Consider the following 16883-nt stretch of genomic DNA (forward strand, 5'->3'; position numbering starts at 1 on the left):
GATCTACTGGGTGAGCAGACTTCTATTCCAGCTCAGCAATGGCACACTTAATTATCAACTAATTTGGTTTGATAAATTGAATCAGGTGTGTTAGTGCTGGGCTGGAACAGAATCCAGCACACCCAGCAGGGTTGACCTGATCCAGTTTAATATGTTTACACATTGTGTGTGTGTTACTTTTTTTAAACTGTATTTTTGTTAACAAAATGTCCTAACATAGGTGCACATGTATGACCCATGGTATACAAGGATGTACCCTTATTCTCTCAGGGCATTCATTGGGACATCTTCCTCTGCAGTCAGGGTTTCACAGCTCTCTGTATCTGAGGACAGAAAACATCACAAAGAAACAGGGTGCATTATACTCAAATTAGACAGCACTGAAAATGATGTTGCTATATCTCTCTGTTCTCAGTTTTTCCTCGCTAACTCTAGGGACTGGAACTGGAGAATAGTTTCATAATGTCCTCCGACAAAGGTACCTGCGCTATTCAGAGTAGCCTACTCTCTGTTCTGACAGCCGGAACTGCTAGCTAATCCTTTCACCTTCTTCAACCTTCTTCAATGCTACAAATGCATTTAGAGTTACAATGATACATCAAGATAACTAGCTAATATGATGTTAACTAGCTGGTGTTATTTAGCTCACTTAGCTAGCTTTACATACTGTATAGCTAGCTATCTAGCCCCCGTGATATGCAACTTTTCAGGGAAGTTAGGAACAAATATACTCAGGCAGTTAGGAAAGCTAAGGCTAGCTTTTTCAAACAGAAATTTGCATCCTGTAGTACTAACGCAAAAAAGTTCTGGGACACTGTAAAGTCCATGGAGAATAAGAGCACCTCCTCCCAGCTGCCCACTGCTCTGAGGCTAGGAAACACTGTCACCACCGATAAATCCACTATAATTGAGAATTTCAATAAGCATTTCTCTACGGCTGGCCTTGCTTTCCACCTGGCTACCCTTACCCCGGTCAACTGCCCGGCACCCTCCACAGCAACCCGCCAAAGCCCCCACCATTTCTCCTTCACCCAAATCCAGATAGCTGATGTTCTGAAAGAGCTGCAAAACATGGACCCCTACAAATCAGCCGGGCTAGACAATCTGGACCCTCTCTTTCTAAAATGATCTGCCAAAATTGTTGCAACCCCTATTACTAGCCTGTTTAACCTCTCTTTCGTATCGTCTGAGATTCCCAAAGATTGGAAAGCTGCCGCGGTCATCCCCCTCTTCAAAGGGGGTGACACTCTAGACCCAAACTGCTACAGACTTATATCTATCCTACCCTGTCTTTCTAAGGCCTTCGAAAGCCAAGTCAACAAACAGATCACCGACCATTTCGAATCCCACCGTACCTTCTCCGCTATGCAATCTGGTTTCAGAGCTGGTCATGGGTGCACCTCAGCCACGCTCAAGGTCCTAAACGACATCATAACCGCCATCGATAAGAGACATTACTGCGCAGCCGTATTCATCGACCTGGCCAAGGCTTTCGACTCTGTCAATCACCACATTCTTATTGGCAGACTCGACAGCCTTGGTTTCTCAAATGATTGCCTCGCCTGGTTTACCAACTAGTTCACAGACAGAGTTCAGTGTGTCAAATCGGAGAGCCTGTTGTCCGGACCTCTGGCAGTCTCTATGGGGGTGCCACAAGGTTCAACCCTCGGGCCGACTCTCTTCTCTGTATACATCAATGATGTTGCTCTTGCTGCTGGTGATTCTCTGATACACCTCTACGCAGACAACACCATTCTGTATACTTCTGGCCCCTCTTTGAACACTGTGTTAACTAACCTCCAGACGAGCTTCAATGCCATACAACTCTCCTTCCGTGTCCTCCAACTGCTCTTAAACGCAAGTAAAACTAAATGCATGCTATTCAACCGATCACTGCCCGCACGTGCTCGCCCGTCCAGCATCACTACTCTGGGTGGCTCTGACTTAGAATACGTGGACAACTACAAATACCTAGGTGTCTGGTTAGACTGTAAACTCTCCTTCCAGACTCACCAAAATTAAATCTAGAATCGGGTTCCTATATCGCAACAAAGCATCCTTCACTCATGCTGCCAAACATACCCTCGTAAAACTGACCATCCTACCGATCCTCGACTTCGGTGATGTCATCTATAAAATAGCCTCCAACGCTACTCAACAAACTGGATGCAGTCTATCACAGTGCCATCCGTTTTGTCACCAAAGCCCCATACACTACCCACCATTGCGACCTGTACGCTCTCATTGGTTGGCCCTCGCTTCATACTCATCGCCAAACCCACTGGCTACAGGTTATCTACAAGTCTCTGCTAGGTAAAGCCCCGCCTTATCTCAGCTCACTGGTCACCATAGCAGCACCCACTCGTAGCACGCGCTCCAGCAGGTATATCTCACTGGTCACCCCCAAAGCCAATTCCTCCTTTGGTCGTCTTTCCTTCCAGTTCTCTGCTGCCAATGACTGGAACGAACTGCAAAAATCTCTGAAGCTGGAAACACTTATCTCCCTCACTAGCTTTAAGCACCAGCTGTCAGAGCAGCTCACAGATTACTGCACCTGTACATAGCCTATCTATAATTTAGCCCAAACAACTACCTCTTCCCCTATTGTATTTATTTATTTATTTTGCTCCTTTGCTCCTTTGCACCCCATTATTTCTATTTCTACTTTGCACATTCTTCCACTGCAAATCTACCATTCCAGTGTTTTACTTGCTATATTGTATTTACCTCGCCACCATGGGCTTTTTTTCCCCCTTTACCTCCCTTATCTCACCTCATTTGCTCACATTGTATATAGACTTATTTTTTTACTGTATTATTGACTGTATGTTTTGTTTATTCCATGTGTAACTCTGTGTTGTTGTATGTGTCGAATTGCTATGCTTTCTCTTGGCCAGGTCGCAGTTGCAAATGAGAACTTGTTCTCAACTAGCCTACTTGGTTAAATAAAGGTGAAATTTAAAAATTTAAAAAATCTAGCGAACATTACGTTTGCAGCTCATTTGAGTTTGCCTGAACACTAAGTTCTTGTAGCTAGCTAGCTAATAATACATAGTGTATTTTCTAAATATATTTACTTACTTGAATAGGTTCTCCCACTGCCTACACTTGCTGGGTCCTTTTGGAAAAACTAAATAATGGGGAAATCTTCAACATTTCTGGTGGTAGCAAGCCATGTGGACGATTGGAGGACTTCTACCAGACTGACTCTGGTCTTCCAACATGGCGCCTGGTGTGGTTGCTAGGTGATTTGTGATACAACCTCAAGCCCTCTATAACGTTATAGTTACAGTAGTAGGATAGCTTACGTTAACCGTCTCAATGCTTCTTTTTTTTCAAGAGTTGTGACCGGTGATTGAATTTGCAAGTTCACTGTTAGACATGTAGGTACAGTAGGCGTTGCAATCTATTGGGAAAGTCACAACTGATAGTGTTTTTAGATAATACTGCAACAAGTCTACACAATATTCTGCATAATGATAGCAAACCTACACAGTACATCATAATGTGACAGATACAATTAACCTTCCAGTGGGCATTGCTAGAGAATTCCTAACAACGTAATCTATGTTTCCAATGATATGACTAATGCCTAGAAGTGCCCATAATGTTGTCATTCAACAAGGCTTCCAAGTTGAATTTGTATAATAGATCATCAAAAGTGTAAAGCTAACTATTTGTACATTTGCATCGTGTTTCTGTGTCAGACAGACTGGCGGTGTTGTGCGAGTACATCCTCCAGTTTGGAAAATAAAAGGGCAAGTCTTTCCGGTGGCTTCTGGAGAACGATTTGGGATATACCTTTTACCTCCATCAAGAAGGTTGAACAGGAGGGGAAGACTAGGCAGTTCAACCCAGTGGGGTGACAAAAAAGGACATCCTAATGTCCTTCCTCCAGTACTTGAGGAGCTTTCAAGAGATTGAGGACCTTCTGAAGTACAAGTCACTAAGACCAGCTACACCTGTTGTGACCTCAGAGGATGAGAACTTTGTTGGTTTTGGGAAACAGTCCAAAAACACCTGGAGGGAAATTTGGAACACCAGGGCTGATGGGTATGCTAGCTTTATCCTTAGTCAGAAGTGTGTGTCAGGCACACATGCACTAACTACATCAGTCCCTGTTGAAGAAGCAAAGCCAGGTAACAACTGTCCCGTTCCACCTCCAACATCATCTGACATGGAAGCCCCAACCCCAACAGCCACCTCGACCCTTGCCTATGATCTTCCAGGTCAGTCAGTAACAAAAATATACAAAACTGTTGGTTTACTTTAATATGACATGCTATTTGTAATGACGTCTTTGTTTCATTTCACAGTAATGAAGGAGGATGAGGATTTGGAAAAGGAGATGCTGGGTTTGTCCCCATCTGAATTCCAGACCTAGCTGAGTGAGTGTACTAATACTTTAAACTCATGCCAATCATGTCCAGATTAGTAATTTATTTAACTGTACCTACTGCAATGATAAATGCACATGTTAACTGTGATTTCAGGTACACCAGCAGCAGTCGTTGGAGCCCCAGCTTACCCTAGATCTTACATTACAGAATGTGAGGCCCCCTGCCCCTACCAGAGCAGGGTACAGTGCTGCCTCAAGGTATAACATACTCTGCCATGTAATTCATCTACACACCGATCTTTTTTGGTTTAACAATATGTTTCATGTTTATTTTGTATCTTATAGCTCTGAAACACCCTGCTTCTCCAGCACACCCTGCAGCCACTCTCCCACCGCCACCACCCACACAGCCTGCAGCCTCTCTCCCTCCGCCACCACCACCCGCACAGTCGCTCTCCCTTTGATCCCCAGCTATGGCCAAGATGTCAGATGCTGCAACTGCTCTCACCATCAGAGGATTTGGATGAAGACTGAGCTGTAAGGCCATGGGGCTGTGGCCAGGATCCCAACCAGTGCGGCACCTCATGGACATGGTCTCATTGTGGCATTATCCACCTCAGCCCGAACTCATAGAGACCTCCTCTGAGCTACCGTAACAAATACTTCCAGCTCAATTCCTCCTTCAATTGTAAACCAGAGCATGCCATTATGGAGAGATTGAGGAACAATTATGTCCTGCCTTTGTAACCGATGTAAAATGGCTAGCTAGTTAGCGGTGGTGCGCGCTAATAGCGCTTCAATCGGTGACGTCATTCGCTTTGAGACCTTGAAACAGTGGTTCCCCTTGCTCTGCAAGGGCCGTGGCTTTTGTGGAGCGATGGGTAACGATGCTTCGTGGGTGACTGTTGTTGATGTGTGCAGAGGGTCCCTGGTTCGCACCCGGGTCGGGGCGAAGGGACGGACTAAAGTTAAACTGTTACACCTTGTCTCCACAGTTGTCCAAACCCCCAGGTAGTCTCTTCTGGTGTAGGAAGGGATAGGGTGATTATTGGCACCTTCCTGTTCAGTGTGCAGAACATCAGGGATGCTGAGGCGGGGCTGTATGGACAGAGGACCATCACAGGGCTCGTGAGACGGGAGGACTCACCTGCACCGTTTGGAGGCTATGAAGATGCAGACAGATGGCTGGTGTGGAGTGTCTGTGTCGTCACTACCTGACTGACTGCCTCCTACAAGAGTGCCAACAGCAAGAGCCAGCCCTCATCCAGCTCTACATGGCACCTTTGGACAGGTATTCAGGTCTGACCACACCCACAAAGTGGCCAGGAAGATGCTGCTGGCATTGAGACGGCCAAGTACCAGCAGCTCATTAGGTAGAATTAGGCGGCCGCCTATTAGGCACTGACATGTTTAACAAACATCATATCCTAAAAACAGGAATGGTCAAAGTAAAATGGACAATCAGGCTACTCACAACTGCTGTCCAGGAGTTTCATCCCGTGGGCTAAATTGTCATGATCAGTGGTTTCAAGTTTGTATACGTCTATTTTTCATGAGCTGATCATAGCAAAAAAGAAAATACTTCTGCTTTTCCCACTGTGGAAACACATTGCAAATGACCAGCCTTGATTTCCACGGACGTTGTTTTTTGGTCCGCTGCGGACCAAATCTGAACCAATCATAGACGTCTATGTTTGGTTAAGATTTTGTCCTGCCTGGCCTAGCCTTGATTTGGCCCAAACATTGACGTCTATTAATTACATCTTTTCAACTTTCATTCAGAACCTAAAACAAACCTGATTTCAACGACTGTGAAATACATATTTTCAACATCTGGAAAATACCCATTTTCAACTTTCATTCAGAACCGAAAATGAACGTGAGTTCAACACCCGGAAAAACCCTGGGTGGACAGGTATGAATCCTTCACATTAATCACAACCAGCTTTAAGTACATATTTCACAGCTATAATAAATAAAAAAAGAAAACAAAAATAATTATTTGCATCTGAAATGAAAATTACACTTCTATTATATCAATCATTTTTTCTCTATGTGTAAATAGGGACTGCTGTGCTGCATTCTGAGTCCCGGACTCCCAGCCTCATGAGCATCTCCTGTGGGCTGCCTGAACGACCACAGAGGCTATAGTGGCAGAGGTCACATCTGAGAACTTGGCTAACAATTGTGCCTCACGGAGCAAGTTCAACAAGGACATCAATGTAAAACTGGACTTGTTACACTGCATGCAGTGGTTCACCAGAGAGTGTGTCTTGGAACACCATCCACTATATAGCTCTTTCTGCAAGTTCCTGTCCACAGCCTTCACTGTGGCAGGCCAGGCTGACCTGGATAATCTGAATGTCTACGCCTTCTATGGGATTGTCCCTGCTAACCCCAGCAAGCAGCACATCTGGGAGCACTGCAGGACAAAGGTGCCACACCCAAGAGAGCTAGTGAAGAGTGTGGAAGATGTTCAACAACACTTCCACCTAGCCAAGGGCCCCAACGATGTCCTCCTCTTCAAGACGTCAATGCTGACGGTATGGAGAATCCAGCGTGCACACATTCTGAGAGGCTGCCTGAGTAACCCAGAGGTGAAGGAGGGGATCCTCTTCAGTTTACGGTGGAACCCTGCAAATCAAGCACGTTAAGGGTAAGGGGGGAAATGTGCCCACATGGTTCCATGTCAGGGGAATCTCTCAGCAGGAGGGCTACAGGTAACCACGTTTCCACTGAGGCTGGTGGACCCGAAGCAGCCTGAAGTGGTCCTACCTGCCGTTTTTGACCTGTTTCTGATGGTGGAGCTGAACATGGCCTCTGTGAAGGTGTGGCCCAAGTATCCAGCAGAGACACAGGGGAGAGGTTTGGACTATAATACATGAAGCCAGGCTGTCGCCCTGTTCCGTTCGACTGGGACAAGTACAAGGTGCAGAAGACGGACCCGACTCTTGTGGCTGTAGAGCCAGACCTTCCTCCAGCACTGTCCTGCGTGGATTCCTCTGCCCCAGCTGTGGTGTTCAGCTGTGGACATCTCTCAGGTAATCCAGAATGATTTCACTCACTCACATAGTTTAGCTCCATGATTTTTTCCCCTAGGTAATTGGGCCTATTTTAGGGAAGGACGGATATCCATGACCTTCTGGCTCTGGCTGCTCTAGTCTCTGCTGATACTGATCCAGCCCCACCAGCCCAGGCCCAACCCTCACAGGCTGTCCTGTTCCGCTCCCCTTTGCCACTAGTTCCTGCAACAACAAAAGAGGAAGGTTTTGAAGAGTTCCTGCTGGATACAGGTAATTCAAATTATATCACATACTGTACATACTTATTGGGGCATTCCATCCAGGTTTGGCCCAAAGATAGATCAGTGGCGATTTTAGTATGTACAGTATATCTTGGTGGGGCAAAAAAAATGAAAAGTGGATTGCATGCCAGCAAAGCCACTACACAACACAACACTAAATAATACATTAATTGCACTATAACGGTGACAAACGGTGCACACAAACTGTTAGGGCCTACATAAAGCTGTCCCAACACTTACTACTGCTACACCTGGCTATATTTTTATTTATTTATTTATTGCTAAAAATGTGGGGCTCAAAACAGGTGGGGCTCTGCTCTGAATGACGCGTCGCCATTGGATATGATGTTTTGGATATTCCTGAAATTAAATCAATATACAGTTTGTTTGGGGGAAGGTTTGGTATGCATTTGAAATCTGTATCCAAAATGAATAGAGAAATTTGTGACATTTTGGCCTTACCCTGGCCTCTAATACACTACAACAATGAATCTGTAGATCCTACAAAGCCAGTCCTTTGATGCCATGTGCTCTTTAATATGAGTTGTGTTTAGATTAGGAATACAATTTCTTTACGTCCATTTATGGATAATTAAAAATATAAACCTAAATATTGTTGTTGATTTTTAGACAATATAGTCTACGAGAACATCACATTTCCAGAGTGGGCTCTCTGCTGCTCAAGCACTGCATGTGGCAGTAAATCACCAAATGTGGCTTTATTCCTATAGTAGCTTATACCAGTGGTTCCCAACCTTTTTTGCTTACTGTACCACCAACTGAATTTTGCTCTGCCCGGAGTACCCCTGAAGTACCCATCATGTGCATTTTACCAGTAAGTTTGTGGTCTCAAGTACCCCCTGTGGATAGGCCAAGTACCCCCAGGTCCTAGTACCCCTGGTTGGGAACCACTGGCCTAGACTATACGGCCAGCAGTCTGTGACAGTATGCCTTTTCAGTTTGTTTAAGAACTGCCAATACACTCATACATACAAGTCGAAGAAATACTACTGTTGAAGATGTGCTACTTTTAAATGGAGATGTTGTCATGGGTCTGCCCACTTTCCATCTCTAGCCTATAGTTAACTGAAGCTGACCCATAAGACCAGGTTTAGACCCATATCGTGACCAGGGTTCCAAAGCAGGGTCAGATAACTTGGAATGACCCAAAACACTGAAGGCAGACCCAGGTAAGTTTGGCTATTCACCTGTATAACTATAAGCCGGGCCTGGGCAAAGGCCGGCCCGGGGGCCATATGCAGCCCGCGACCTGATTCAATACAGCCCGCAGAATCATGCACAGATCACATAAAGAATTTGTGATAGAAAAGTTTTGAAAAACGTATTCGTTATTCAAATTAAAAGCCCAATGAATACTCACCTTTGTGTAATGATTTAATGATTCCCACCGCTTGTGGGAAAATTATTTTGAAGGCACGTATAAATAAGAACTGCACGAGGACAGACAGTGACTGACAGGCTGACACACACGTCACAGTTACACATTGTAGCTAGCTAGCTAGCAAAAATGAGTTTTTCAAAGATTTCAAAGAAAAGAAAAGTAGACAATGAATGTAGGGTGTTCCAGCAAGAGTGGACATCGAAGTATTTATTTATTGAGGTATCTGGGAAAGCTGTGTGCTTAGTGTGCAAAGAGAGCATTGCAGTCTTGAAAGACTACAACTCGTCCCGACACTTCCAGATGAAGCATGTAGAGAAATATAGGAATATGTCTTCTGAGCAGAGGATAAGTGCATCGAAACAGTTGCTTTCTGTTGCAACAGCAGCAAGGACTTTTCACAAAACTGCATTCAGAAAACGATGGAATTGCGAGAGCTAGATATGTACTGTCCCACAATATATCAAGCCATTCGCTGAGGGTGAATTCATTAAATAATGTTTAATTGACTCAACAGCAATACTTTGCCCTGACAAGAAAGAGCTGTTTGAAAATATTTCCCTGTCAAGACGGACATCGCAGAGAATATGGAACAACAGTTGAAAGACAAGGTAAAGGATTTCACCTATTTCTCCTTGGCCCTGGATAAGAGCAGTGACACAGCGCAGTTGTTGATATTCTTACGAAGCATGACCCCAGACATTGAAATTACAGAGGAGCTTGCTTCAGTGCAGGCAATGAGGAGCACAACCACAGGGAAAGATTTATTGGAGGAGGTTAATAAGTGTGTGGCAAAGCTGGGACTGAGTTTTGAAAAGGTATCCAGTGTGACCACTGAAGGGTGCCCAAACTTGACAGGAAAAATGTTGGCCTTTTGAAAAAGATACAAGATCAAGTAGCTGAGCTGAACCCAGATCAGAAAGTTATTTTCCTGCATTGCATTATTCATCAAGAGATGCTCTGTAAATGTGTTCTGAAAATGAGCCATGTTGTGAATACAGTCACTAAAGTGATAAACTTCATAAGAGCAAAATCTTTAAACCAAAGGCAGTTTGTCTCACTGTTGGAAGAGACAGAGTTGGGTCATGCAGATCTCCCCTACCACACAAACGTAAGATGTCTGAGTTTGGGGAAGGTGCTTAAAAGGGTGTGGTACCTGAAGTTGGAGATTGCTGAGTTTTTACAAATGAAAGGAAAATATGTGGATTTCCCTCAACTGCAAGATAAAGAATGGTTGGCCGATTTTGCCTTCACTGTGGACATCATGGCCCTCATGAATGAACTAAATTCCAAACTACAAGGCAAGAGCCTTTTTTCACATCAGATGTACAGCCTTCAAAGGAAAATTACTCCTCCTGACCCGCCAAGTAGAAGCCAACAATCTCACCCACCTTCCGACACTACTAGTCTGTTCCTCATCAGATGACCAGTCGTTTTGAGGATTTCAAAGTGTTGGAAAATAACATGCTGTTGGTTTCCTCTCCTTTCACCTTCAATGTGGATAACGCTCCCACTGACCTGCAACTTGAGCTTATCGATCTTCATTCAGTCTGATGCAGTGATTGGAGAACTATTCAAAACAATGTCACTGACAAGGTTCTATGCATCTCTCGATGAACAAAACTTTCCAAAGATTAGGAGTCATGCTCAGAAGATGTTTGTACTGTTTGGGTCAACCTATGTACTTGAACAGACATTTTCAGTGATGAAATATAACAAGTCAAGGCACAGATCGTCTCTTACTGACTCTCACCTCTCAGCAATCCTGCACATAGTTTCAGAAACTATACCTGACTTCACTGCTCTAGTCAATGCCCAGAGATTTCACACCTCACACTGATTGAGTAGTTTAAATGTAATGTTGAGCTCTCTTTCTTGTGTTTGTGTGCATACCCGTTAACAAGAGTTATTTCCGTGGTGTTGAATGCACAGTGTACTTTTCCCTCCGTGTAGTTCATTGCATGTTTAATAATGAAAATACCTACCAAAAGGAGAACATGGATGTGTTTTATTTATGTGCATGTTAAAAAAGTAAAATAAGTAGAATATCTGGATGTGATTTACAGTAGATATATCTGTCAACACAGTCATACACATGATGTATAATCCTGTAATATTATTCTGGCCCGCAATGGCAAAAAATATATTCTAATGTGGCCCTCCATCGCAAATAATTGCCCAGGTCTGCTATAAACCATACGTACTTCCACTTGTACTGCATTACTGCCCTACATGTCTACTACCATATACATCAGATTCAGGATACCAATATTGAATAAATAGTATGACGTGTGAAAAACTATTACAAGCAATCAATATGCTACTGATAAAATATGCATCGCCAAAATGAGGGGGCACCTGGATTTGAACCGGGGACCTCTTGATCTGCAGTCAAATGCTCTACCACTGAGCTATACCCCCGTTAACGATAAATACTGAGATTTAAGAGCTTATGTAGGCTACACCACCATTGCCTTTGTAGCATTGTGATGTTTTAATAGTAAGATGTTTTATGAAGAAAGGCAGCAAAAACGAAAATATTTCTAAACACATCTACCAACACGGAAAATCTCTGATATGTTACAATGTAAATACGTGGCAATGTAAATCGCTGCCATGACACCAAAGGAGCATGTTCTCAATTTAACACTAGGTCGATCAAACCATTCCAGGCGTTTGTCTAATTCCCCACAAAATAATAGGGGGTAACACATTTCTGGTTTCTATATTTGTGTATTTATGTATGTAGCCTATTATGTACTTTTTTAATGGGGGTGGGGGTTACATGTCATTTTTGTCATTTTGTCAACACATGGCATCATTGTTCTCTGAGTTTGTTTTATTTCTTTGATGGTTATTTGCCTAGCTACTAGTACATGTTGAAACTACTGCAACGCCCTAGAACTTGGCACACTCATTCAGGATTGCAACTTCAGTAGGTCTACCCCTAGACTACAAGTTGCGAATGACTTGAATACCATAACCATACTTGTGCCAATGTTGTTTATAACAGCAAATACAAGACACGTCTGCTGTACTCCTTATAAGGTTATTACGGAGCAAATTGTCTGCTTGAAGGTTCTACATCATTACAGCGGTACCGCCTTCCCTCTCCGCTCTCCGAAAATAAGCCTCTCCCTCTCGCCTCATGACCGAGTTTTCATTTAATCAATTTCGTGAACGCGCGCGCCTAGTAAGAATTGTGCGCTGTCAAAAACCTGACTATTGGAATTTAGAATATCTGCCGATTTACCCGACGCTATTTTGGATAGGTTCACTTCAATAGGTCTACACCAGAATATTAATTTCATTGCGTCCCGTTATTTCTGAAAGAGGATTTCCCCTTTCGCCATGAATCCGTTATGTGGAAGATGCAGTAAAATGGTTTACCCCACGGAAAAAGTGAATTGTCTAGACAAGGTAAGGAGTGGGCATGATTCGAGCGCATTTCGGCCTACGCATATTCACAGAATAGAATAAACTATATTGAGGGAGTTAGCTATCTTCTTTGTGCAAGCGCATGTTGGGTGCATGGGTGGAAAAAAGCAATGAATGATACATTATCTAGTTGCACTAAAGGTTCATAAGTTTTGCTGTGTCAATGATAGCCTACATTCTGCCAATGTCTGTTTACATTATACTTAGTCTTTTGGAAAATGTACAATGGATAGGCTAGCCTATGATAACATTGTCTGATGTGGGTAGTATTCCTTATCTATCCAGCTCTAGCTAAATGTATCCAGTCCATATATAATAATACAATTTACTCCATGTTACATGTTAATCCCCTGTTTGGGAGCTGATTCATGTTGTAATAGGCTGTAACATGCAATTACAACTGCAAGGTGTGCATGACAAGCTAGACATCAATTCTCCTCTTTTACATGACCAGTGAATTGGAAGCTCAACAAATCTCTATGTCCCTCTCTACATCTACAACATGGTGTTAATAACCCTGGTATTGTGAACAGTATGAACATAATTTTGTCGTGTGTGTGAAGCTCATTGCATTTGTCATAGCCCTGCCCAAGATCATATCATGTCTATTTTCAAACACTTGAGGTTTGTGGCATGTGCTTATCTACCAGATATGATTTTTGGTTATTGTTATTCTGTGTGTGTGTGTGTGTGTGTGTGTGTGTGTGTGTGTGTGTGTGTGTGTGTGTGTGTGTGTGTGTGTGTGTGTGTGTCAAATCTGGAACGTTGAAAGCACAAAAATCCCTCCAAATATATTTTACACTTGCTTTACGGATTTCTTCTAAATCAAGTCTGAAAACTCAATTTCCCATGTCAACCCACTCCGAGTCCACACGGGTCAGGGGGATATGGTGGTTTTGTGAGTCATGGAACGGTGGTGCAGCTGTGCTTTAATGTTAGAAGAATGGAATTTTCCCATGCTGTCATTGCAGATTACATTTAATTTGCCATTACACTTGGATTTGATTTTCCCATAGGGCAAACATTCCAACAGTCATAGATTTAGTCATACTTGAGTCGTGACACTAGTCCTAAATCATGTAATTTAGCTATTTTACCCTAATATTCCCCCTCTCTCCCTGCTCCCTGTCTCCTTCCATCTCTCTACCCCATCCTTCCATATTTCTCTCTCTTCATCTGTCCATCTCGCTCTCCCTCCATCCGTCCATCTCTCTCTCTCCCTCCATCTCTTTCTCTCCCTCCCTTTCTCTCCATCCATTCTTCACAGTACTGGCATAAAGGATGTTTCAGCTGCGAGGTGTGCAAAATGACCCTTAACATGAAGAATTACCAAGGCTTCGACAAGAAACCCTACTGCAGTATGTGAGTATATCACACAGCATACCATGGATATTATCGTCCATGTTTGTATCTGTCTGGCAGGCACTGCAAGCACGTTGTCTGGTGTGCTAGGTGCTTTTCATTTGAATTTTCGTTTATGCAGGCAGGCAGACAGACAGATAGACAATGATCCCTCCAACTCCACTACAATGAGCTACGGGAATCACAAGACAGTAAGGCTATTGTCATGTCATTGAAAAGGTGATATAGAGAAGTGGGACTAGGCAGACAGACAGATGGGCGAAGGGAGGGAGGTTTAAAGAGACAGAGACAAATCTGTCATTCGTATGAGGATTGCTTCTGAGAGAGAGAGAGAGAGAGAGAGAGTGTCTTACAATTTCTCCCACACTCCCCTATGGTGACTAGATCAAATTAACCAAGAAAGGATTGTGCACAGGATGCATGACAGGGTGCAGTTGGCAAACACAGACATGCTGCGTGTCCATGTGTGCGCGCACACGTGTGTGTATGTGTGTACTCACAGTAGTGTGTGTGTGGTGGGATTAACTCCTAATCCAGGATGTATTTTACCTGTGTGCACACACCCTTCTCCAGAGGGGGGCATTATAGGAGGGCCTACTTAACATAGATTACCTTAGCTTCAACCACCCAAGTTTAGTTTGGTCAGTGCTCTGGAAAGGCCCAAAAATTCCACTGAAAATCAATTGACAGTGGGAAAAAAGCCCTAGAAGAAGAAAAAATGTACATTCTTACCCTGTGTATGTCTCTTCACATCCTGCTCTGATATCTCTTCTTTTTGGCTCTTTGTTTCAGGCACTACCCAAAGAGCTCCTTCACCTCCGTGATTGACACCCCAGAGAACCTGCGACTCAAACAGCAGAGCATGTTGAACAGCCAGGTTAGAACACAGATACTACTGAACTCTATGGGCCAGTTTCCTAGACAAAGAGTAAACCTAGTCCTGGACTAAAAAGCACAAAGTACTTTCAATGGAGATTTTCCAATGAAAAGGGCTTTTTTTACTGTAGTCCAGGACACTATCTGTGTGCAACTTGCCTATCTGTGTGTATATACCCATATAATTAATTAATTAATTGTACCTTTATTTAACTAGGCATGTCAGTTAAGAACAAATTCTTATTTACAATGACGGCCTACCTCCTCGGCCAAACCCTCCCCTACCCAGACGACGCTGGGCCAATTGTGCGCCGCCCTACGGGACTCCCGATCACGGCCGGTTGTGACACAGCCTGGGAACGAACCAGGGTCTGTAGTGACACCTCTAGAACTGCAATACAGTGCCTTAGACCGCTGTGCCACTCGGGAGGTATAAGTGTTTATAAGAGTGCAAAGGCCCTCAAATCAACATCTACGGCCTCTTTAACCAAATTGAAATTGAAACCAATTTATTTTAGACTGGGAATCAAAGACAACCCAGATTCACGTCCTGTGTGCAGAGATAGACTTCTAAATCCTGACATTAGACCTTACCTTGCAGGGCGCATACACACTTGGTGTCGTACTGTAACCTCTCTCTAACCTTTTCCTCCCGTCATTGCTACCCAGGTACCATAGTAATCTTTCTTTAATCCTGTGGCATGACCTCTTCTATCGTTCTTTTCCTCTCTCTATCTCCATCTCTTACTCCGTCACTCAGTAAGACAGATTGAACCCAGCTCTCTACCCCGCTGTCATGACAATTGGATTCCTTCTACAACTGATGAATCCTTCTTTACCCTCCTTAGAAACTAACACACACTCACACAGACACACACACACTACATTGACGTTTGCATGGCCCAATTTGAACTCACATATTAGTAATGAGGCCATGGAAACACACACACACACACACACACACACACACACACACACACACACACACACACACACACACACACACACACACACACACACACACACACACACACACACACACACACACACACACACACGCACACACACACACGCGCGCACACACACACACACACACGCACACACAAACACATATGTTATCTATCCAGCAATTACCAACATGGATACTGCAGACACCCTATTGCAGAGGTTACCAACATAGGGGTCGAGATAAAGTTTCCTGGGGGGTTTGCGGGGCCTTACTTGATTTGAGGGGTAAAAAAAACCTGATCCTTATTAAATAAACGAATGTATAATGATGAATATCTCTGCAATGCTTTAGGCTAGAAACAACCAACCATAAACTGCATAAGAAAGACACGACCCTGTTGGACATAGGGATATCCTCGGTTTGACATTCAGAGCCTGAGCTACAACCTTCAAATGAGTCACAAATATTTGTTGCCATCAATGGAGCTATTCACTTTCTGAAAACTGCACAAAACCATAAAGCATTTGGCTACTTTGATAGTCCCCGGTGTTCTGAATAAGAGGTTAAAATGGCTTATAATACACTATTACAACATATTTGGTAGGGAGATAACCTCAAATGAGCTAGACTTGATTTCCCCCATCATTATTATCATGAAATAGCATACCCAACAATAGATGTCATGTTAAACTACGTAAAATTGCCAGAAATTTGCATTAAATTAGCAAAGATTTCGTAGCGCTTCTAGGAATTTATCAAATGTAAAGTATGGTTGGGAACCCCTGTAAAAAGGTTGGGAACCCCTGTAAAAAGGTTGGGAACCCCTGTAAAAAGGTTGGGAACCCCTGTAAAAAGGTTGGGAACCCCTGTGGGGCCAATGTGATCATGGAGTCACATGCATTTAAACATAAAAAAAATGTAAAAAATCTTTATTTAACTAGGCAAGTCAGTTAAGAACAAATTCTTATTTTACAATGACAGCCTACCCCGTCATTGTATATGCTCACACATATGCACACTCTCATGTGGCAATGAACCAAAACTCCCACACGGGCTTTCCTTCCCTATTCATATCTCTGATACAAAGCGACTAGATTAAGCAAATTACTGTACTGAGCGTACAAAACATTATGAACACCTGCTCTTTCAATGACATAGACTGACCAAGTGAATCGAGCTGAAAGCTGTGATCCCTTACTGGTGTCACTTGTTAAAT

The 16883-nt window shown here is 43.4% G+C and overlaps 1 protein-coding gene and 1 non-coding gene across 2 annotated transcripts in view; one reads left to right on the forward strand and one right to left on the reverse strand.

The window, feature by feature from the left end:
* Positions 1–11391: 11391 nt before the first annotated feature.
* Positions 11392–11463, reverse strand: trnac-gca (transfer RNA cysteine (anticodon GCA)). Its single transcript has one exon. It is a non-coding gene; the product is annotated as a tRNA-Cys (tRNA).
* A 718-nt stretch (positions 11464–12181) lies between these two features.
* Positions 12182–16883, forward strand: part of LOC139570514 (LIM and SH3 domain protein 1-like) — a 49524-nt gene continuing 44822 nt past the window's right edge. The window contains exons 1-3 of the mRNA XM_071392442.1: positions 12182–12462; positions 13748–13842; positions 14635–14719. Coding sequence (XP_071248543.1) covers positions 12394–12462; positions 13748–13842; positions 14635–14719 — 249 coding nt within the window. The 5' untranslated portion in view covers positions 12182–12393. The remainder of the gene's footprint in view (positions 12463–13747; positions 13843–14634; positions 14720–16883) is intronic.

Source organism: Salvelinus alpinus, chromosome 3 (genome assembly GCF_045679555.1).
Source record: "Salvelinus alpinus chromosome 3, SLU_Salpinus.1, whole genome shotgun sequence".
Classification (NCBI taxonomy): Eukaryota; Metazoa; Chordata; class Actinopteri; order Salmoniformes; family Salmonidae; genus Salvelinus; species Salvelinus alpinus.